Below are 25,250 nucleotides of genomic sequence, written 5' to 3'. Positions count from 1 at the left end.
GAAAAAACTTGTTTTTTTTATTTAATTTGTCATTAAGCTTCTAATTTGCTATATAACTGATAACAATGTTTTCGCTTTGAAGCCAAACCAATATAATACGAATAATTTTACAAGATTCTTCAGAACCCTTGTCTTTTCTTCAATTGCGCAATAGCGTAACCTGACTCCATTGCTTAACCCCTAAAACACCCCTTCCGAAACCAAAGCTTGAAAAATAAAAACTGGAATCCAACTGCGTCGCAAAATACAATATTTGCCCCGCTTGTGCTCCGAAGAAGAAAACCAGCTAGTCCAGACAAACCTGAATAAACGCTAGTCATCAATCACAATCAGACAACAAAAAAATCTTGATGCGCTTGTGTCCGCATGCTATGAATTTACATATGGAAAGAAGGATTAATGGCTATGAATATGGCTTTGGGGACAAAATACAATTTATCACAGCCAAACATGTCACTACCCAACCCAGGGGACTTGGATAATATGTAATCTAAAAGTGTTCTGCTTTAAGGCCAAGCAATAATGTGCAATAGAATAGAATGAGTATTGACATGACCAAGCAGGCACGAAGTGCAAGGCAATTTGGGTCCGTTCCCCACACCTGAGATATGAAGATTTTCATAATTTTCTCAATAATTTCGATAAAATCCAAATTTATTAGGATAAAAAAAAATCACAAATTGAAAAGCACGAGAAAAAAAACCCATTCAAATCGAGCTCTATCTTGATGAAAATTACAGATTCAAATTCAACATGTCTGAGAAGCAATTAGCTGAGGTTTGAAGCACATTTCTTTCAAATGTGGAGTAAGTATTTTCTCCAGAAAGATACGAGTTTATTTGTTTTGTTTTCACCCAGTGTGACCACATGAAACTAGTGTTCGTATAATATCCTGAGAGGACGCACTGGGACGACATATTTATGTTCTAATGTCCTTTTAAAATATTAGAAGAGATGGTACCGAAGTACAGTGTCAATTTTTGACATTTTGTGCTTCACAAAAAAATCTGAGCCAGACTAGGGCCAAAATATTATCGAGGGAGAATTCTGAGATAGTCAGTCGGTCTCAAGCTATCAGAAAGCTTTTTATACAAGCTTTCTATTTCAGTAGCCACGCCGTGTTTATTTGACCGAGGTAATTCATTTAAAGCTCCATTTGCTCATGTATAGTTGCGCACAAGTAACTACATTTTTTTCGTTTCGGAAGGGGGAAGGCCAGTGGATCTTTCGACGGGGGAGGGGCTGGGACACATAGAAAGTTTTTATACAAAATTTTTCACTCTTTCCTTTACGAGTCCTTCAGATTAATACAGAGGGGGTAGCTTAACACGGAACGATCCATCATTTGGAGGGATATACTCGGAATAAGCATGTAATATGGGTGCTCAGGTAGGTAGGTAGGTAATTTTATTCAAAAAACAATACAATAAACTTTCATTCATCATCTCAGGGGGCGACATATCTCATCTAATTGTAGGAATATTTTGAGTCAATACGACTGTCAGTGCAGCCCATCACTACCAGTGAAAAAATGGCAACATTTCGGCCGATGCCGCCGCGCAGCCAGCCTCAGTGCGAAAATCCACAAAGATAGGATTATTTTATGCCGCGGTGTGGCTTCTTATAGCTCACCAGCTGCCAGATTGGGAAAACGGTTGTCGATAATCTTTCGCATTTTCGTGGTGTTATTTTTAGACAAGATTCATGTGTAAAAAGTTCATTTCATCATGTGGAAAGATAAAATACCTTGAGCTACAAAACATTAAATATTCACCTCTAATATTCACCCTTATGCATTCTGTCCGAAGTTGCAAAAGTTATTCCTTATTCATTCGATGCAAAAAAAAAAAAAAAATTCATCCAGATTATAGGTGTCTGCTTTGAATATTTGTTCTCTGAAGCATTGGTTCTGTGGTAGATATTTAGATGACATTATTTCCGTTTAGGATCGTAAAGAGAGTTTAATTAAATTTTATTAACACGTCTTAATACTCTGGATTCCAGTCTTAAGTCTATCTTCGAATTTGAGGATAATTGTAACTTGCTTTTCTGGACGCCATAATTTCAAGAAATCACTCAACATTGAGTTTTCCATTTATAGAAAAACTAAACAGAACGGAAGATACTTGCACTATTCATTCTACCTCCCTCCTTGTGTAAAAAAGAGTTATCGTACCCTACCTCCTCCGACTGGAAATCATTCAAGGAATATCGAGAAATGGTCTTAGGGAATGGTCAGTCAAGCGTCATAAACCAAAAGGCGAAAAGTAAGTACCTAACACTGGGTTTCTTATATCTGATAATTACTGTGTATCTTGGTTTTAATAGTCATTCGTTTCAAATATAGGGGTCAAATTTTAATATAGACAAAAAAACACATCTTGTAGTCACATGTCAGATGGTTGGCTTTTAAATTCAACAACAGTTTGTGTCCAAGGATAATTTCGTATGAATATTTTAGTCGTATAATTGGAAGACCTAAAGCGGGGTCGTGGGGCAAACAAAAGCCTTTCTCTACCAAGATTCCTAAATTTAGACAGACTGTTGTCTTTAATATTTCTGAAATCATTTTGCAATATAAGAAGCCCAAATGCGAAACACACTAACGAAGTACGAATTTCACAAAAGGTGTATGTTATCCACGAAATTGGCATTTAAGGGTTTTGATGTCACCAACGACAAACCTGAGACTAAAACTAAATATTAGCATTATAGTATTAGTATCTTGTATCATAACACGGTATGATGTGGCGTTAATTCACAAAAATAAGGGAGGATGTATTTTTCCCAATCTTGAGGGGCACTTCATTTTTTTTTCAATTTTTCCAGCTGAATTACTAAAAACATTTTTCAATTAATTAATTTTTTTCAGAATCAAGATGGGATGTGCAAAAAACCTTGGGAGGGGATCAGTTTTATCTCCCCCCCCCCCAACAAAAAATGGCCACTGACAGTATGTAGCCTAGCATAAATGTTTAACAACTGGCTCTAAGCTTCTACCATGGCTTGTAGGGAAGGATATCCGAACCGATTGATTACACACCTGATTATAGAACTGCAATTTAGAAGTCCTTAGGTAAAAAAAAAATAAATTGTGGCTTCAATCCTTAAGAATGACGGTGGGGGAAGAATCTTTTTTTAAACCTAGAGAGGGGCGGATTCCACTTTTTCCCGATTGTTTCGCAAGAAAATACCAAAAATGGATATTTTCAATGGAATTCCGAAAGAAGGTACTTTTTCAAAATGTTTTAAATTTTGTCAAAATTGAAACTACAAATACGAAGTTCGCAATATGATTGTCATAAAACAAAAAATAGTGTAGACTACATTGTCAAAAGAATGGCTCCAGAATTTTACCATTATTTCATATTATATACATGAAGCTATTACTGAAATATAAAAAATCAAGAGGGCAAGTACAGCACGTCGATGTTTCAAAAATTATGTTTAATTTCCACCAAAGTGGATATTTAAAGTTTTTTTGAAGTCAGTAATTAAAAATATGAGGTTAAATCGCAAATTTGAGAACCATAAAACGAAACATAGTATGTAGCCCCTATAATTTTCAAAAATAACTTTCACTGTCTAACACAGCTTAAGATTTTAAATTTGTGACTACTATTGCAAATTAGAAGTTTTCAGCAAAGCGCAAATCACACTCTAGCCTTTACGGATATTTGGATCAAATGTTCATTTTACATTTGGCTTCGTGGTTTGGTGTATTTTCTGCTTGAATTGGGGTTTCATTTATTCATTCACGGAAATTTTGTTCGTTTAAAGTTTGGCTTTCTGTCACGGGTTAATTTCTGTTTGTTGTAATTTCTCTACTTTTGAGTCGAAAATTTTTTTCTCTTTTATTTACAAGAAAAGGGGCAAATTTTGAGGAAATGATGGTTGACCCCTTAGGGACATCTTAGAAAAGGACTAACACTAGCATTTAGAAATGATAATATTATCTTGGTTAATTTTAATGGTAAAAATTTATTCTGAAAACAATCAACCACCCTGGATACAACCTTATCCACCAGAATTTTGAAAAATCGCCTAACCCTACAACAATGGTATCGAATCGAAACGAAAACAGCATCATGGGAATCTCCATAACCAAAAACTCAATTCAGGAAAATTACATGTCTCCGACGTAGATAACTTCGAAGATCACACTGCCTTTCCATGACGAAAGTAAAACAGTTCAAAATAGGGATGATACCTTTTTATTGACAGTGAGATAATAGATATGAAATTATTTAACTGGATATTTCGAACACATATACAGTGTTCATCATTAGCAGTAAAACTAGAGAAAAAGGCGTGGGAGGGGTGTTAGTTGTTCTCCAATTACTTTCGACTATTAAAAAAGTACTAGCTTTTTTAATTTCTAATAGAACGACCCCTTTTTGAAGTTTCTGCGACAACTCCTTCGATACAAAGTGCATGTCTAAGTAAAAATAAATAATACATTGTGGCCACATCGCTCTTTACTTAGGCAACGCTGTTACGCTGCCTATGATTCTCTTGCTTCTTCTTTTTAGCTTTTTTAGTCACCAGTAGAGGGACACTCAAAATCATTGAAACGTATTTAAAAGCTCATTGCTATATCTAGTGTTGTTTTTCTTTAGTTAACGAAAGTATTAAAATAAAATGCAGTCCAAACTACATCTCAAACAGTTCGTGGTAACGAACTGTAGTAAGGAGCGACCCGGCTCAAAACTCTAAAAAATGGAATTTTGATACCATTAGCTACATCAAAAGAATCGCATTTTAATGCTGATTTTAGATATATAAGTTTTATCAAGTTTAGTCCAAGTGGTCCTAGAATGTTGCGAATGGGCTCATTCTAACGGAAATGAAAAGTTCTAGTGCCCTTTTTAAGTGACCAAAAAATTGGAGGGCACCTAGGCCCCCTCCCCCGCTAATTATTTTCCCAAAGTCAACGGATCAAAATTCTGAGATAGCCATTTTATTCAGCGTAATCAAAAAACCTTATAACTATGTCTTTGGGGACGACTTACTCCCCCCACAGACCCCGTAGGAGGGGCTACAAGTTACAAACTTTGACCAGTGCTTACATATAGTAATGGTTATTGGGAAGTGTACAGACGTTTTCAGGTTTTTTTTTTGGTTTGGGGAGGGGTTGAGAAGAGGGGGATATGTTGGGGGAACTTTCCATCGAGGAATATGTCATGGGGGAAGAAAATTTCCATGAAGGGAGCGCAGGATTTTCTAGCATTATTTAAAAAAACAATGAAAAAATAAATATGAAAAAGTTTTTTCAACTGGAAGTGAGGAGCAGCATTAAAACTAAAAACGAGCAGAAATTATTACCCATATGAGGGGCTCACCTCCTCCTAATACCTCGCTCTTTACGCTGAAGTATTTTTAGTAATTTCAACTATTTAATCTACGACAGGGGTCATTCTTAATGAATTGGGACAAAATTTAAGCTTTAGTGTAAAGAGCAAGGTACTGACGAGGGGGTGAACTCCCTCATATATGTAACAAAAACACGAGAATACAAAAGTTCGTTACGTAAGCTCATTTATAACCTATGTATATCTTTTACTAATAAAAACATTCGTAAAAAAATTAAAAGTTCTAGTTGCCTTTTTAAGTAACCAAAAAATCGGAGGGCAATTAGGCTTCCTCCCCTGCTCCTTTTTTTCTCAAAATCATTCGATCATTCAATCATTCGGTTTTTCAATGTTCTAAAAAGTAGAGTTAAGAGAAAGGTTCAAACTTTAGCGTAAAGAGCGGGGCGTTGAGGAGGAAAAGCCCCTTTCATATACGGAGTAATTTCTGCTCGTTTTAAGTTTTAATGTCACTCTTTACTTTCATTTAAAAAAACTTGTTTTTTTTTGTTTAATTCTTAAAGAAGATGATATAACAAAAGTATCTTATCACACGGCTAAAATGTCGTACTTGAATGATTCCCTTACTAAATTTTATTTTCAGTAACAGACAAAACGTGATAAGCGTAGATTTGGGAGGAGTAAATAAGATGACTATCCAAATGCCCATACCCTGTGAATGCACCTAGGGTCAACTACCAGTATTCTAAAAGAAAATATTTTCAAATAATTTATTCATTACGGAGGAGTTTTTTTCCAGAGGCCCCATTTGGACCAACTCTTGGGGTGGGCATAAACTCCATCTTGCCCCCCCCCCCCCCCGACTCACTTCGTGTCGCGTAATCATCTAGGAAATGGGCATTTGACAGAATTCGAGAATTTTATAATGTATCTTACCTACTTTCAAAGTTTACAATAATTAATAGCAAATAGCGTAATTACCCCAAGGGTCTTCAAGTAATTACGCTCTTTGGTTAATAGGCGTGCAGTAATTTCAAATCAATTGGACAGAATGGATTATGTTGGACATAATGGATTATTATGGCCGGCAAAGGGCTCTTTGTGGTGGAAGCTTGGCCCTGGAGAATCTGGGGTGGGCATTTGCCCCCCCTGACCCCCCCCCCCCAAATGGCGCCTCTGGTTTTTTCAAGGCCTCACATTAGCTCTTCTTTATCTACAAGACTGTGTTGTATATCAGTAATTGTGGATTTTGAAAAGAGAATTTAAGTACTGGCTTCTTAAAACCACTGACGTATTTGATTGCACACATTTTCCGCTTCCGCGAAAAGTTTAATCAATGCTATTTACCAAACTAAAAGCTGTTTAACCATGGATGACTCAAGCATTTCCAAGGATAAAGGGATTTTTATTATATGTTAATTTAAAAAAAAAGTTTTCCTGATGGAAGAAAAGAGCAAAATTGAAACTCAAACGAAGAAAAAACATTGCTGTTGCAGTTCATGCAACATACATATGCAAAACTGTTCAAATAAACTGACTTGTAATAAATCCCTATATTTTTAGAATTCCTAAAAACTAGTCTTTGCTTATAATTAAGCTAGGTTGAGCTTTTTAGAGAACTAAAATTGCATACTAAAATTTTATTGATTTCATGGCCGGTAAAAGATAACTGATAGCTTAGAAGTTAGTCTTGCCTTTTTGCAGGCTACTTAAGAATGTCTCTGCTTCTGTTTTATTGCGTCGATTTTGTGCTATCAGTATAGAGCTAGCTTTCCAGGATTCTACAAATATAAGGAAATATCACGAGTCATTTTGTTTGAGCCAGTTTTTCTTATATCTATATTGCATAAACCATGATGCAATAATATCAATATCAAATAATATCAATCGGTTACTTAAAAAGGCAACTAGAACTTTTAATTTTTAACGAACGTTTTTATTAGTAAAAAATATAAGTAACTTAAGAATTAACTTACGTAACACACTTTTATATTCTTACATTTTTATTATGTATACGAGGGGGTTTGTACCCTCGTTAATACCTCACTCTTTACACTAAATCGTAAGTTTTGTCCCAATTCTTTAATAATGACCCCTGAATTAGAAAGGCCGTAGAATAAATAGTTGAAATTACTAAAAATACTTTAGCATAAAGAGCGAGGTATTTATCTCCTCCTAAATACCTCGCTCTTTATGCTAAAATATTTTTTGAGAACCCCTCATATGCGTAATAATCTCTGTTCGTTTTAAGTTTCAATGCTACTGCTTACTTTCAATTGAAAAAACTTTTTCATGTTTTTTTTTCATTGTTTTTTTATAGTAATGTTAGAAAATCCTGCGCCCTTTTCATTGAATTTTTCTTCCCCCATGACATATTCCTCCGAGGAAAGATCCTCCCACGTAGCCCCTTCCCCTCAACCCCACCCCACAAACCAAAAAAATCCCCCTGAAAACGTCTGTACACTTCCCAATAACCATTACTGTATGTAAACACTGGTCAAAGTTTGTAATTTGTAGCCCCTCCCTTAGGGATTATGGGGGAGTAAGTCATTCCTAAAGATAGTTACTATGGTTTTCGACTATGCGGAACAAAATGGCTATCTCAAAATTTTGATCCATTGACTTTGGGAAAAAAATGAGCGTGGGAGGGGGCCTAGGTGCCCTCCAATTTTTTTCGTCACTTAAGAAGTGCACTAGAACTTTTCATTTCCGTTAGAATGTGCCCTCTTGCGGCATTATAAGACCACTTGGTCGATACGATGACCCCTGGGGAAAAAAAACGAAATTCCACATTTTTGTAGATAGGAGCTTCAAAATTTTGCACTAGGGTTCTTTGATGCGCCGAATGCGATGGTGTGATTTTCGTTAAGATTCTATTTAGATTCTATTTAAGATTCTTTCAGGGGGTGTTTCCGCCTATTTTCCAAAATAGGCAAATTTTCTCAGACTCGAAACTTTTGATGACAAAGACTAAATTTGCTGAAACTTATATATTTAGAATCAGCATGAAAATCCCATTCTTTTGGTGTATCTTTTAGCATCAAAATTCCATGTTTTAGGGTTTCGTTTACTATTGAGCCGGGTCGCTCCTTACTACAGTTCGTTACCACGAACTGTTTGATCGTGCAATTCCGTCACAACAATGTCTTATTTGAAATAAGTAGGGATTTTAGAAAACTGAAAGACAGAGATGTAAAGGAATGGGAGGATTTATACATGAGAAGGGATTATAAACCGTCAGCCCCATTAAACCAAATGAGCAAAAATAAAGTCAAATAATCTTTCAAGGGTAAAACCAACACAAATCCCCCCAATAAATAAATGAAACGCAAAACAAACAGAAATTACAATTAATAAACGAATCAAACTCAAAACGAGCAAAAATTAACATGAGTAGGGCTGACACCCCCCTATGCCTTTTCAAGACCAGAAAATAATTTGCACTTTATTGAAAATAAAATACATTTTAAATGTTTTTACTTTTTTGACTTTAATAAATAAAAAATAGTAAAACTTTAAGACAAGATCTATAAATCGTAAAACTCACATACAATATTACATTTTACTATTCCCCCAAAGGCTCGTTGGCCTGTAATTTAAGAAATAAGCATCTATTTATGTAGATTAAACTGACAATTCACCTTCATTTGCTTTTTTCCAGTAAAGTGCAAATTATATTTTAGTCTTGAGAAGGCATGGGAGTTGTCAGCCCTACTCAAGTTGATTTTTGCTCGTTTTGAGTTTGATTCGTTTATTAATTGTAATTTCTGTTTGTTTTGAGTTTCATTTATTTATTGTTAGTGAATTGTCGTAGTTTTACGCTTGGAAGATTATTTTACTTTATTTCTACTCATTTTTAGTTTAACGGAGCTCTTTGCTTTTCTTTGAAAAACTTGTTTTGTGGAAAAAGTTTTTTAAATTAATACCAGAAAAGAACTACTGAAGCTATTATAAACTCGAATTTGACCTGGACTGGTACAATCCCTTTTCTTTCAGGTGACAACAGGCATATACGCATTACTAACTTCGAGCGAGCCCAAATTTCAGGGGGAGGAATACCAAAGAGCACAAAAAGCAGGAAAATCAAGTGAGGAGCAAAAGAGAATAAGTAATAACCGTAAAATTCTTCATTTTTTGGAAGGTTGAGGTACGAACCCAAAGGCCCCTTCCCCTGTGCACATGCCTAGGTTACGGAATACAGCAATTAATTATATTCCCAATCCATCATACACCTTCTAGAACCAATACCAGTTCAACAATCGCAAGTCGAATAATAGGGACTATATCAAACAGTTTTGGTGACGAGCTGTAAGTAAGGAGCATACTCTTACTTAAGAGTAACCAAAACTCTTACGAGCCTGAGAATATTTGCCAGATTTTTGAAAAAGAGGGAAACACCTCTAAGGCGCAAGTGATCTTAATGGAAAACCCACCATTAGATTCAGCACAACAGAGAACTCTATTGGGGGCATTTCAGGCTCTTCTACCAAAATGTAGAATTTTGCATTTTTTTCCCCCAGAAGAAAGCTCAAGAATGCATATTTACGTGTTTTTATTTTTCCAGGGGTGATCAAATCGAACCAATGGTCCTCTGAATCGGGGGATGGTAAATTCGAAGGAACTTAAAGTCCCTGTGCCCTTTTTCAGTGACATAAAAGATTGTTCCATCGGAAATTTGTATTTTTCTGGCATTTGTTTTGGCAGAGAACTGTGATTTTGCCCCAACAAGGACCAAGTTGCAATCGAATGAAAATCCTGAGACAGCAAATTAATTTAAAAGTATCAAGAACTATAAATGGAGAGTACCAGTTACAGGGCACGTGCTGACGCAGGGTGGCGTATTCGTTCCTGAAAAGTTGGTTCCTGAAATTATTTATCATACAAGATAAATAATTAATATGGACAATTATCTTAATGCTTGAATTAACAAAGTTGATTCAATCGATTCTTCATGAAATCATGTATAGTTATGATTCATATCAATCATATGAAGGAGGGCGGTGGGTCATTGTCTATGAGGGGAGGGCGGCAGATGACCGAATGAGCACATTTTAACTAATAAATTATCTAACTCTGCTTGGTTCTTCACATAAACATAGAAAGAGGGATGGGCCGATTAGGAAATAATCTCTCATCTCCCTTAATTTAGACTATGTTACTTCCCTTCTTATTGACAAGTGCTACAAGGAGCTTTGTTTTCAGCAAGTTTAAATGGTAATATTTCTTTTTTTTTTATTTATATACAATGTTTCAATATATTTAAACACATGTGTACAATGTATTTATACATACGGGAACAGTATCGTAGAAGTTGCGATGGCTTCAAACGCGTAGAAGATCAAAAGTCAAGTAGAACTTCCATCCATATGGACAATAATGCACCCAGAATTTTTTATTACGAACATCATTAAGAACTTATTCAACAAAACTGCTGTTCATCGAAAATTTTGACGACATATTCAAATTTTGTCCAAAATTCTAATTGCAATCCAACATTCTAATTCACAAGCAGAAAAACTGAAAAAGCGTGACATTACCAATCAATTAATTTTTATCAATATATAGAAAACATATCAATACAGCATTATTATCCAATATATTAATACACAGCAAGAAATCAAGGATTTACGCTAAATTTTGAGCTCTAGTCCCAATTTTTAAAGAACAATTGATGAAACACGAGAAGAATTTTGTAAAGCACTAGAAATGTTAGTGTAATGAGTGAGAGGTTGAGGATGGGTAAGTCCCCTCATATACGGAATAGTTTCTGTTCGTTTTAAGTTTTGATGTTGTTCCTTACTATCAGTTAATTTTTTTTGTCTAATGATATTATAAATCCTTACCACTATCATGCAAAAGAAGCTTACCTTCGTCTAGAGTCCTTTAGCAGCTCCACAATAACCGTATCATAAATATACTGTACGGCAGCAGCTTGTATGCTGTTGTTGCCTATAAAATAAAAAGAATTTAAAAACCAAACAACTAAAAAGAAAATTGGGTCCTAAAATAAGTCAAATTTCACTTAGGCAATCATATTTATTTCTTGACGCCCAATGAATACATACATCGCTTGACACCATAGTCCAGTCAAATATATATATATATATATATTAAATTCATAAGCATATTTAGCTCTCAGAAATTGTTATAATCGCAGCATTGTTCATATCTGGCTCTTTGGTTAAAAAGGGTGCCAACTACTGGTCTAAGCCTAGGTTAAGTAATAATCATTTATTTAAACTCTCTTTACAGAAATAGTTTCTGGGTCAACATTGATCGTAAGGGAAAGTTGTTGAGACAAACCGTAGACGATAAGCTCGTTTTAGAGGGGGCGACTTGAAGCCCAATCTCGTTAAGACCTCTGTTTAGGCTAGGATATAAATGCGATCTTTATTTTAGGACCAAAATATTCTGCTTAAGGAGTGTTTCGTGCTCAGTAAAATTTTTCTTTTTCAAATGAAGGAAGGTTTGGGCATAAATCTCCTTCCCCTTTCATACTGAACAGAAAGACACTTATAATTTTAAAACGAAGAACTTGGGCCCGCAACATGATTTACTAAATCTCCTTCTAATCTGTCATCGAATCTGCAATAGAACCAGGTAATGCTATATATAAACTGATTAAACCTTAAGGCCGTGATTAAGTGAACTTGAAAACATCGAGCTTCAAAATTGAAGTAAGGTTAGCCTTCTGTCTTTTAATTCTCTAGAGATCGTCGATTGTCAAAACTTCAAATAGCACCAATTACCAAGTCTTGTGAAAGGTTTTGATTGACAGCTTTCTTTGGTGAGATGCTTCAGCCGAGAAATAGCAATATATTTTGGCTGCGTCTTGAAAAGCTTGGTTACCGACCAAGGGATAAGAGAAAATGAGCAAAAGAGCACTATCATTCTCAAGTACAAAATGCCCATGTATATGCAACTGTGACGGCATGCATAGAGTGCATTTTTTTTCCCTAGGGATAGGCTATTTAAAATACCTCAGTTGGTTAATTCGAAACTAAACACCGAACTTAGTTGATAGCTTTCTTCGAGGATTCTTAGAAAACCAAACTTTTCTTACAAATTAAATAAAAAAAAATAACTGAAAGTAAGGAGTGACATTAACACTTAAAACGAACAGAAATTACTTCGTATATGAAAGGGACTGCTTCCTCGTGAACGCCCCACTCTTTACGCTGAAATTTTTTACTGTTTTAAAAAATAGAGCTAAGAGAAAGAGTCAGACTTTAGCATGAAGAGCGGGGCGTTGATGAGGAAGCAGCCCCTTTCATATATGAAGTAATTTCTGTTTGTTTCATGTTTTAATGTCACTCCTTACTTTAAGTTAAAAAACACTTGTTTTTATTTAATTTAATTTCTTAACGTTTTTTAATCAATGCATGTTTTGATTTATGCTCTCCGCAGATGAATAATTAAAACGAAATTTGCATATTTTTTTTTGGCTAAATGGCTTTCTCATAGTTTTGATCGAACGATTTTGAGAAAAAAAGGAGCGGGGAAGGAGGTCTAGTTACCCTCCGATTATTTGGTTACCTAAAAAGGCAACTAGAACTTTTAATTTTTTACGAATTTTTTTATTAGTAAAAATAAATTTTATTAGTTAAAGACATACTTAACTTACAAATTAGCTTACGTAAGGAACTTCTGTATTCTCATATTTTTATTATATATATGAGGGGGGTTCACCCCCTCGTCAGTATCTCGCTCTTCACGCTAAAGCATAAATTTTGTCCCGATTTCTTAAGAATGACCCTTGAATCACAAAAGCCGTAGAATAAATAGTTGAAATTCTAAAAATACTTTAGCGTAGAGAGCGAGGTATTAGGAGGAGGTGAGCCCCTCATATGCGTAATAATTTCTGTTCCTTTTAAGTTTTAATGCTGCTCCTTACTTTTAGTTGAAAAAACTTTGTCATATTTATTTTTTCATTGTTTTTTTTTAATAATGCTAGAAAATCCTGCGCTCCCTTCATGGAAATTTTCTTCCTCCATGACAAGTTCTCCCAGCATATCCCTCTCTTCTCAACCCCTGCCCCCAACCAAATGAAAACGCCCCTGAAAACGTCTGTACACTTCCCAATAATCATTACTGTATGTAAGCACTGGTCAGTGTTTGTAACTTGTAGCCCCTCCCACGGGGACTGTGGGGGAGTAAGTCGTCCCAAAAGACATAGTTATAAGGATTTTCGACTACGCTGAATCAAATGGCTATCTTAGAATTTTGATCCGGTTACTTTGGAAAAATAATTAGCGTGGGACGGGGGCCTAGGTGCCCTCCGATTTTTTTAGTGACTTAAAAGGGCACTAGAACTTTTCATTTCCGTTAGAATGAGCCCTTTTGCAACACGCATCTGTGATCTGCCTTCTGACAAAAAATAAAAAATTCTACATTTTTGCAGATAGGAGCTTGAAACTTCTACAGTAGGGTTCTATAACTTTTAGGGGTTGTTTCCCCCTATTTTCTAAAATAAAGCAAATTTTCTCAGGCTCGTAACTTTTGATGGGTAAGACTAAACTCGATGCTTATATATATAGGCTTATATATATAGGCATACAAGCTTATATATTTAAAATCAGCATTAAAATGCGATTCTTTTGATGTAGCTATTGGTATCAAAATTCCATTTTTTAGAGTTTCGGTTACTATTGAGCCGGGTCACTCTTTACTGCAGTTTGTTACTACAAACTGTTTGATAAAGTTAGAGGACAAGCAATATAAACAAAGGTATTTTATTTCAAATGACAATACAATTAAGTATGTAAATACAAAGAAGGATAGAATGTAAGGAAAATGAATTTTCCTGTTACCGGTACTAGACGATTAATTTTATAAGTACGGTTCTCGTATTGGAAGCCCCTGTGGAACTCTGGGATCAAAGCATCCATGAAGAATCCTTTCAGCTTGGGAAAAATCTTTTCGGTCCAAAAGCCTGGATCGCGGTCTATCTTTTCAATGTAGAAGTCTTTCTGGGTAAAAATCATGAAAAAGCAAGTATCTAGCTGAGCAAATTCAAGCTGACATTGTACTTGGTACAATGTCAGTCCATTCTTTCCAACTTCCATGCAACAGTCCTCCTTAGCCTCTTTTCGGTTCTTTATCCACTCGCCTATCCCCAAATTTTTCGCAGTTGCATACCTCTCTTTGATTTAATTTTCCCCATGATTTCGGCTTTGTGTGCACAACTTTACTGAAGGCTCCTGACTATTTCTCATTTCTAGGTTTCTTCATTGCATTGAAATAATTTATGAAAATTTCACACTATTAACAAGCAGCTGATTATATCAGCTTGTCATTTTGGTCTCTAGGGGCTATTATCGGCGATCTGAAACGATTCTTTGTGGCAACCGACTTGTAAAAATTTCAGGTAGCTGAAAATATTCTAGGGGACTGTTAGAAAACAGGAAAATACATCGAAAAATGGTTCCAATCATCTTACAGGTTATTGTCTTCTGCTCATGACAGTACCGATTTTGTTCCAAAAGCAATATCCTTCATAGAGTACACTTGTGAAAAAGACCTAGACATTTTCTAAGATTTCTAAGCAATTAGAGGAAATAGAGCAAAATCCTTTCAAACATTTTGTAGCATCTTCAAGAAGCTATGGACTGATATTAAAAGCGGCATCTTCCGCCAATCAATACTTGAGTACTTTTTAAATATAAATTTTCAATTTAACATGGGATTTTCGAGTTCCATCAGTTCACTTAATCACGGCCTTAAATGAATAAATTCAGTCAGCCGAAACTTTAAAATAACTATATAAAGACGTTAATTTTGCATAGACTACATACATCTACAGGGACGAATGTGCCAACACGCGCCAGTGGAGCCTGTGAAACCGAGAAGTTGGAGAAATAGCTTTAAACAATTCTAAATCAATTAACTATCTCGCGCGATGGCATTTGATTTAATGCAAAATTCAAGATTAGTTTAATGCAAAATTCTAAATCAAGATTACACTGGCTTCAAGTCACGTTCTTCCACTAATTCGGGCCTTTCTTCCTCGCCAATGACGAGCAAGGGTATATTTGCCAACACAAATATAGCCTAAACTTCTTCCTTCAAAATTTCCATTTCTCCTTTCTATATGTACCTTTCAAAATTTTCTGTTACTTGACCATAATCGAATGAAGGTCAACATCCCCTCACAGAGGTAAGTTACGCCTATTCTTTCAGTATCATAAATAAGTTCTGGTAGATAATATTCAAAATACTTTATAACTTAGTTGTTTTCTAGCTCATGAGCTCCCTCTCCCCCCCCCCAAACATAAATCATTCCTAACAGGAATGTACAGAGAGGCATTTCTTTCCTCTACAGAAGTACTATCATTTCTCCCTTCATTTAGGGTTCATTAGAAAATGGTGCATACGCGCCTCATTCCTAATTACATCGACGATAACTCGAATCAAAAGGATCTGAGAACGAACGTTAAGGATATAAGAGTCATGTGGCGTTCTAGCGCAGTTGGCACTGAAAACGTAAACATAGTAATCCAAACGTGACTTTTTCCTTTCGCTAGGAAAAAGCTAGATAAAAAAAATTGGCTCTATCTCTGACTAGGTCACAAGGAACAAATTCTGAGTATTGGAAAACAAATATATATATAATATATAACCTTTGTAATTTACGTAAATAATTTCTAAATCAAACAAAGATTGCGAAGAAATTGTCTTATTATGATGAAATTTATGCTTCAACAAGCTCAGTAAGAGATGAATAGGACCACAGTTACTTCATTAATGCAACTACTATGTTCATTCTTTTACTTTCGAATAAAAGCTTGTCCATTCTAAGAGCATATCAAATATATATTCAAGAATCAAGCTCAAGCTCATATATACCCCCCCCCCAAAAAAAAACAGAACAGAACAGGTTTTTCTAAAATAAGAATCCACTCATGTTCTAACGTAGTTGTCTATGTGATAGAAAACAAGTATATACACCCTTTGATAAACAAAGATTGCGTCAATATTGTTTGATATTATGGTAGAATTTACGCTTGGACGAGCTAAGCAAGAGATGAATAGTCACAAATTTACTCATTTCCTCATTTAGGCAACTACCATCTTAATTCAATTACATTTAAACAAGAGCTTGTCTACTTTTAAGGATGCATCACATATATTTGAGGATTAAAGGAAAAATATTCAATTAAAACAATAATAGCAAAGTAAAAAAATAATAAAGCAAAACCAAGATTCAAAGCTGAGGTGCAGACCTCTTACCCCTAAACCACCCCCCCAACCCCAGTTGACGTGCGGACCACTCAGACTTTGCACAGAAGATAGCTGAAAACGTTATACATTTTCAAAAATGGGAACAATGAGCTAATATAGAAGGGAATGAGTCATTAATTAGAAAAAAAACCGTTATATCGGATTTACAATTTGGATTAAAGAAGAATTAAAAAGGAGATAGATTTTCACCTGAAAATAAAAGCAGCGTTGAAATTAGAAAAGAATGAAAATTATCCTATATGTAAGAGCAGGCACCACATCTTTAAGCTAAAGTTATACCATTACTTTCCTGAAAGCATTTTAAAATACAAAAAAATAGCCAGTTGGTAAAAGTGCATATTTTATTTACCAATTGCCTTTCAAATCATTGGAACTGAAAAATTTATTGTTCAGATAAATGCACGTAAATGACATGAAGCACTGAGAAACAAAAGCCAGCCTTTGGCGCAAACAGTAGACGTTGGAAGTCGCAATCCCCTCGGTTATTTTTTTTTAATTTTTATTATTAAGGTTTTTATCAATCTAACTGAAACGTAAACTCAATTACAAAACTTTCCTAAGCAGCGACGAAACGAGACAGACGTACTGATATAACAAATGAACAAATAAACGAAAATCACAAAAAAATATGACACGATACGACTTATTATGTTCTTTAATCATTCATTTTTATTTTAATATTATGCTCAGGATTAAACAAACATATAAAACTTTTTACAAAACAGCCTTTTATATGCGATTATATACCGAATTGGAAAACTGCATATACATTCTATAGAATAGCCTTCCATTATATATGGATTGCATACGCATATCTTTAAATTTCCACTTTCATGAGCCCTCTTCCAACATTCTACAATCGCTCGTTGGATACGATCATACCTTGGATATACAACACGAACAAATAAACATGCGTCTGCGCTAAGCTTTTCGGAAAATATTTTCTTTTTTACATGTAAAGTTCTAACATCTGGTATAGGTTATCGAACACCCTGAGTTTGCTGGCAAAACTTTCATCTAGGCCACGTCCCCTATTTTGGGAGCACTTCCGTCTTTTTTTTTATAGAGCCATGCACATAACTTTTGATGGTAGTTTTAAACCTAATAAGTTTTATATTTGTGAAATCAACACAAAAGGTGTTTTCTTTTGATATGGGTAATTTACAAAAATTCCGTTTATAGTTTCAGTTACTATTGATCCGAGTCGCTCTTTACTTACATGTATTTATAACGACTTGCTTGATAGAGAATAACACTAGAACAAACATTTAATCGTTAATTTACATTTTGGTTATAATAACAAAAAAATAAGCGTTGGTTTTGGATGAACTATATGTTGAGAAACTGCATGTTTTGTTACATAAAAACGTAACAAAAATGAATATAAACGAATTTTGATGTGTTTTCTAAAGTTCTTTCTTGTCCCCCCAATTTTTTAAACCCCCCCCTCCCGCCCCGACGAAAAAAACCTGGATACGACTCTGCTGGAAGATAATATAAATATTCAAGTTTTCTACGATTACCCCTTCCATACGTAGTGGCCAGGGAAAAAAAAGTATTACGAAAAGTATTTATTTTTCTTTCATTATCTTTTATTTGCTCCACCTGTCTTGTATTTTTAGTGGTTAAAAATAAATTGTTATTATTATTATAGTGGTAAGGCTCTGTAATCTTGAACTACCCACTTAGAAATTTCCCATTCTTGTAAAAGCCTCCCAAGAGAGGAAGGGTTGAACAAGACATAAATTCAATGAAGTGTGATTCGAATAAAAAAGAAAATCAAAAAAGAAATTCCTCATTTTTCTAGGTAATCGAAACTCTATTACAATTTTTCATTAAGAAATGGCATTAGGACATCTTTTTATGCGTTAAGATCTACTAATTTTATAAGCTATTAATAAAGATTAATTTAATCTATTGGTTTCAACATTAAACTATGATCAAAATGTTAAATTACTGGCATTAATCTTTATTATATTTTTGAAGTATTTGTTTGGTTGCAAGAAATAATAAGATATTACTTACTGCCATAGTAGTACTGATCTACAGTCTTGAGCCACCCAACGTCATCGTGGGAATGCGGAACGATATGAACATTGATAACGCCAGGCTTTTCGACAGGACATTTCTAAACGAAAAAAAGGCGTTGAGAAAAGTTCGGCTCTTAAAACTGTGTAAAAAATAAAATTAAAAATGGAGAAAAATGGCTAATTACTACATTCCTATACATATCTTATAATATTATTTTTCTTCTTTACGTACAACTCTTTTAAAAGTAAATTTAAAATATAAATATTAAAAAAAAGAAAAGATAACGATGTAGTTTCCATGCAAAAGATTAACATTCTCCATTTTAAAATAACCTATTCTTTGTTAAGCCTGCTTTATGGACCGGCGTATTTATTAAAGGCAAAATATGCTTTCAAAACAGAGGCACAAATTAAGGGGAGAGAATGGGGTGCAATTGCCATTTACATTTTTTAGAGTCCCTTTTTTGGTATTTTTCTTCAATAAACGAAAAAGCAAACTCCCCCCCCCGCCCTAAAGAGATCTTATTTTTTGTATCTTCATAAAAAAAAAACAATTGGAAAAACAAACACTTTAACTCCCTATCCAAAAAAACTTTCATGAATTGTCGCCATTTTCCAAATCCAGAAATCAAGGATTTTTTTCTCTTCGGGAGGGGGGGGAGCCTGAATCATCAAGCTCAATCAGAACTTGCTCATTCATGATAAACTTTACTCAAACTTTACCCTAAGTATTCAAAGAGAAAGAATCGATAATCTTTGTGGTTGAAATCCTTTCCTGTTAACCCTTCAATTCTAATATATTTTGAGAAAATCTAGCAAGGGTCAGACAAATCCTCTTCTTTTGTAAAAATTGCAAAATGTATCAATTGCAATATTTAAAATTTTAATGTTGCCTCCTGTGCGTCCCAGAAAACAATATACCCAGGCATGTTTGCAGGGGGAGAGGATCTCAGGGACCCCCCCCCCAATCCCACATTTTCTTTAGTTTCAGGGCGATTCTTGTCCATACTTTCAAAAAATGCATTATTGCCCCTCAATTAAAAATTCCTGCACACGTGTCTACTACTACCTATTAAAAAATTTGATAAATTTTGTTCATACCGCAGTCAAATTTCTGAAGAACAATTTTTCAATTTAATGAACACTTACCTGTAAATGACTCTTTGGCTCGCAAAGCTTATTTTCGTAGGTTTCCTATTATAATTTACTCTAAAATTCAACAGCTGAAAGCTTTTGTCCTATATGACTTTTGTTTTTTTCTGTTTCTCAGAATAATCTTGCTAGAAACGCAAGGAACATAGGAGCTATAAATATTAGAGAGACTTTGTCCTAGAAACTTCAGTTGACCTCCAATACATTCTCTCTATCGATAAGGGAATCCTAGAGAGTCACGTATACTATAACTGAGGCTGAGGAACAAAGTCATCGTAAAATCCGGTCGTAGTCTCAGTCGCGTCGTACCTCGAGCGTGGAACCAGAGCTCCGTTTTCAAGCCAGTTCAACTTGGTCTGTGAAGATATCGTTTTGAACGCCGTGTTCAACACAGGTTTGGGTCTTCTCAGAACTCTTGTTCAACCATGCTATTCTGGCGCGTTACAATTTTGAAGAACTCGTGTTCAGCGCGCTTCGGACTCGTATGATGAAAACGCTTTAAAGTTATGCTGGGTCAAACACGGAGAATCTGTAAACGACTTTTGTCAAATCCGCTGAAAACACACTTCAAACCCGGTGGCTTGAAACACAATTCAAGTTGATAACAGGAGTTCTAATATTTCATAGCTAATGACGAGCTAACGATTGTTTTTTTCCTTAATACCTAAAACTTGCAGTTTATCAGCCTCTAAATATCAGAAGAAAGAAAAAAAACGAATCTATATCAGACAAGCTTAATTTTTTTAACAATATTTAGAATCAACACTATCATACAAGCAATATTCATATTAGCAACGGACAATTGCAATAGTAAAACACTTCTTTCGCCTTCTTGAAAAAAGTTCTTTCTTTTTTTTTACAGAGTCAATTTAAAAATTCTGTGACATTTCATTGTGCTCAAAAAGCGAAAGAACGTATATCATATGTTTTTGCAGTGTTACAGAAGTCAAAACAAAATGAGCTCTTAGCAAGAAAAAAAACAACAAAAAACAGAATTATCCAGTATACAAGGAGGACTACTTTCGATTTTAACCTCCTTTTCTCTATAATTAAGTATGAAGATTGCTTTACTGAAAGTATTTTAGAGTGCAACAAATATTGCGGAATTGTAATAGAAAAGGGTCTAGGAGAGCGAGAGTGGGAATAGATAAACCTATAATAATCCTTCATCTCGGTTAAGCACGAATAGAGGTGTTGTGAGGTCGACGCTCCCTCCTTATTGCGATTTTTTTCTTTGTAACATAAAAGATTACATTCATATGCTTACCAGCACATAAAAAGTAGAGATGTGGAAAAGCATCTTAAGCGTCGTCAGGGAATTTCTCAAAAGGGTGGCAACTGGTATCAGGAAATTTCTTTTATCAGTGTTTGAAAGGAAATACTGGGTGTTATGTATATTGTCATTTGATAAATGGTTATATGGCAACAAACTGTTAGTAAGGATCAACTCGTGCTTACAGTAACCACAACCTAAAAAAGCTTCGATAGCAACACATAGAATAAAATAATCAATTCTTTTTGTAGTTCCAAAGATACACATCTGCTACGTTTAAATTTACCAAACAAAAGTTACGAGCCTAACGAAAATTTACTCCATTTACGGAAAAGGGGTAACACTTTTTCAACTATGTTCTTGCATTCGCAAATTGAACTCAGTTTCGAATCTATCCTAGCTAATCTTCTGTCATTCATTTTTGTCAAATATTTACCCGAATGCTCACGGAAAGCTAGACAATTTTGGTACAAAATGAGCTTTTGAGGCATTAGGCACCCTTCCCCCTCAACAAGTAATGACCAACATGGCCCTTTTACATAATAGCTGATGTAAAATTATGTATCATTATACATAATTTTATCGAATATCAAAAACGCTTATCCAACGTTTGCAAAAACCCCTTCATTATCGCACAATTAATCCTAACTATTGAATATAGTGATGGAGTTATGGGAAGAATGAAAATGTCGGATTCAATTTATTTAGACTTGCTGCCAATTGCGCCTTCTACTTTATTTTAATAAAAATAAAATTCCAAAAATTATAAAACGATTATAACCATTAGATTATTTATTTGAAATTATGCGCTCCTAAAATTTCTACGCCCGGGGCAAGTGCCCCTTCCCCTAAAAACGCCTCTGCAGAAATAGAATGACCTGAAGAAAAACAAAAATGGTGCCTTTACTTGAGGAGAGCCCCCTCTTTTCTGGATCAATCGAAGAATTAGAGCATCGATGGTGGTATTACTTAGCGATTGACCACTTCTAAAAGAAACTTTTTAAATAAATAAAATATAGTGTAATTATATTCTTTATTTCATGCTCTTTCAAAATATCACGGCTTTTCCGATAATGTACCCACCCCCTCCCATTTGATGGCCCCATACATATTTGAATCTCTTGATACGATATCTTCTTTGTTAAAGCGGGTTTTCTGCGTTCCTGGTTTGATGAAATCCAGTTTTGCATGAATGATCATTGCAATACTGTATTTGATGAAAAATATTATTATTTGAAAATAATAAATATTTTTTTTTAAATATGGGTAACGATGGAAGGAAACATGATACTCCGATTAATATGAACAAACTGCATATTATAAAATAGGAATTTCATCGTTTGATACTTGTTAAATATCCCGACCAGACTCAAGAAGTTTGATCTGTTCAAACCGGTTTCTCTACTTGCATTCGGAGATATTTAGCTTATGATCAGTGAGATAAACTACTAATTTAATAAGTCATATTTTAATTAAGTATATAATATATAGAGTTGGTATTTTGGTTAGTTATTTAATATAAAGCGTTCTGGGCAGCCTGCTCTTCATAATTCTCTGTTGTAGTTTCCATCATTTTGTTACTAAAGTATTATATTTTCATCACGTTTTAGTATATTTCATCATGATTAACCTAACTCCACTTCTTGAGTCTGGTCAGGATATTTAACAAGTACCCATTGTTTCAGCATTTTCCTTCAGTTTTTATGGCAATTGGTTTTAATCAAGTGACATATAGCGATCGCAAATTCTGTCGGTCTGTTTGTCTGTCTGTCCCGGTTTTGTACTTCAGGCACTTCCAGGCAAGCTAGGACGACGAAACATGGGAGGCGTATCAGGGACCGGACCAGATTAAATTAGAAATAGTCGTTTTCCTGATTTGACCATCTGAGGGGGAGTGAGGGGGCCAGTTAATTAAAAAGAAATTAGAAAAAATGAGGTATTTTTAACTTACGAAGGAGTGATCGGATCTTAATGAAATTTGAAGTTTGGAAGGATATCGTTTCTCAGAACTCTTATTTTAAATTCTGACTGCATCCGGTGACATTGGGAGGAATTGAGGAGGGAGCCTAAAATCTTGGGAAACGCTTAGAGTGGAGGGATCGGGATACAACTTGGTGGGAAGAATAAGCACAAGTCCTAGATACGTGATTGACATAACCGGGACGGATCTGCTCGTTTTGGGGAAGTTGGGGGGGGGGGTAATTCTGAAAAAATTAGAAAAATGAGGTATTTCTAACTTACGAAGGAGTGATCGGATGTTAATGAAATTTGAAATTTGGAAAGATATCGTGTGACAGAGCACTTATTTTCAATTCCGACTGGATTCGGTGACATTGGGGGGAATTGATGGGGGGGGGGGGTAATTCGGAAAAATTTTAAAAAAGAGGTATTTCTAACTTACGAACGGGTGATCAGATCTTAATGCAATTTGATATCTAGAAGGATCTTGTGCTTTAAAACTCTCATTTTAAATCCCGACCAGATCCGGTGACATTGAGGGGAATTGGAGGGGAGGCCGGAATTCTTGGAAAACGTGGAAACGAGGTATCTTACGAATGGGAGATAGGATTTCAATGAAACTTGATATATAGAAGAATCTTATGTCTCAGATGCTCCATTTTCAATTCGAACCGGATTCCGGGGACATAGAGGGTTGGAGGGGGGAAAAAGAAATCTTGGAAACCGGAAATCTTGGAAAACGCTTAGAGTGGAGATATCGGGATGAAACTTAATGGGAAGAATAAGCACAAGTTATAGATACGAGATTGACATAATTGGTACGGATCTGTTCTCATTGGGGGAGCTGGGAGTTGTTAATCTGGAAAAGTTAGAAAAATTGAAGTATTTTTAACTTTAGAAAGGGTGACCGGATCTTAATGAAATTTGATATTTAGAAGGGACTCATGTCTCTGAGCTCTTATTTCAAATCTCTACCAGATCTGTTGACATTGGGGGGAGCTGGAGGGGGAAACCAGAAATCTTGGAAAATGCTTATAAATGTAGTAGATACGTGACTGACGTAACCGGACTAGATCCGCTCTCTTTGCGGGAGTTAGATGGTGGGGTTCAGTGCTTTGGCGAGTTTGGTGCTTCTGGAAGTGCTAGGACGATGAAAATTGGTAGGCGTATCAGGGAGCTGTAAAAATTGACTTGATAAAGTCGTTTTCCCCGATTCGAACATCTGGGGGGCTGAAGGGAGAGGAAAAATTAGAAAAAATGAGGTACTTTTAACTTGCGAGTGGGTGATCAGATCTTAATGAATTTTGATATTTAGAAGGATCTCGTGACTCAAAGCTCTTATTTTAAATCCCGACCGTCATTAAGCCTCTGATTTTCCTTCTAAAGCAATCTATTGATTCTCAGAATTTTGCTGTAGCTCATACCATATGAGCCCTTGGCTCTTGGCTCTTCCGATCTCGTCACAAGTGCCATATGAGCTCTTAGCTCTTGTTATAGATGCTAGGGCTGTATTGGGGATTATCAGAGGGAAGGGGAGGGGGTACACTGTCAAAAAGCAACTAAGATATTTAGAAGAGCAATGTCTACTTTTGTTTATTTTACATGTCTTTTAGAATTGGTGAACTACCAAGCAACTTTCCTTTTTGAAAAAAAAAACATATTAATTTTTAGATTCCAACACAATGTGTCCTGTTTTCAGTAAAGTGCGCAATATAGAACTTGAAAATGCAAAGAGACTTTAGAGATCTGCTCTTTACCCTGAGCCAGTTCTGAGTGTTTCAAGTTTGCACATTGCTCTCTACTTCGCAAAGAAAAACTTCATTTCTATTTATTTGATTGAGTGAAGATCCTTTCTCAATTGTCCTCGAGGAAGTGCCCTTCCGTTTTGGGAATAATGGTATCATGAAAAGAGAAATCACCAATGCTACAGCACAAAAAAAAAGAAAAAAAAAAAAAGAAAAAAAGAGAAGGAGCAAAGGAAGACTGTTTTCCTAAATTAGTGATTAATATAGACCAGCACTTGAATGAGGCCTTAACCCTACTCATCCATACAATCACATAGGTCAAACAGCATAGCCACACACAATCAACCATAAAGAATAATCCATGGACAGGCAGTCATGTCGTCAATAAGTATAAGTCGTCATTTACCGAACAATAGAAAAAATAATATAGACAAATAATTCAGAGGCAACACCCAACATAAGGGCTCATCAGGAGAATACACTGGCCTATATAGGGTTTCGCCACTCTAAATTCTCTACCCAGCACAGTGTTGTGGCTACC

General features: G+C 35.2%; 1 protein-coding gene and 1 long non-coding RNA gene across 10 annotated transcripts in view; one reads left to right on the top strand and one right to left on the bottom strand.

The window, feature by feature from the left end:
• LOC136032194 (uncharacterized) overlaps positions 1 to 10,675 on the top strand; it is a 62,931-nt gene extending 52,256 nt beyond the window's left edge. For all 3 annotated transcript variants that reach the window (XR_010618673.1, XR_010618672.1, XR_010618674.1), the window contains exons 2-3: positions 2,102 to 2,267; positions 9,874 to 10,675. This is a non-coding gene — a long non-coding RNA (uncharacterized LOC136032194). The remainder of the gene's footprint in view (positions 1 to 2,101; positions 2,268 to 9,873) is intronic.
• The window catches only part of LOC136032192 (lysosomal alpha-mannosidase-like), a 459,508-nt gene that overhangs the window by 381,388 nt on the left and 52,870 nt on the right, over positions 1 to 25,250 (bottom strand). For all 7 annotated transcript variants that reach the window (XM_065712394.1, XM_065712397.1, XM_065712399.1 and 4 more), the window contains 2 exons: positions 18,576 to 18,678; positions 11,177 to 11,258 (listed from right to left, as the gene is read on the bottom strand). In XM_065712394.1, coding sequence (XP_065568466.1) covers positions 11,177 to 11,258; positions 18,576 to 18,678 — 185 coding nt within the window. The remainder of the gene's footprint in view (positions 1 to 11,176; positions 11,259 to 18,575; positions 18,679 to 25,250) is intronic.

This window comes from Artemia franciscana, chromosome 10 (assembly GCF_032884065.1).
Source record: "Artemia franciscana chromosome 10, ASM3288406v1, whole genome shotgun sequence".
Classification (NCBI taxonomy): domain Eukaryota; kingdom Metazoa; phylum Arthropoda; class Branchiopoda; order Anostraca; family Artemiidae; genus Artemia; species Artemia franciscana.
This window is presented reverse-complemented; position numbering and strand designations above follow the sequence as displayed.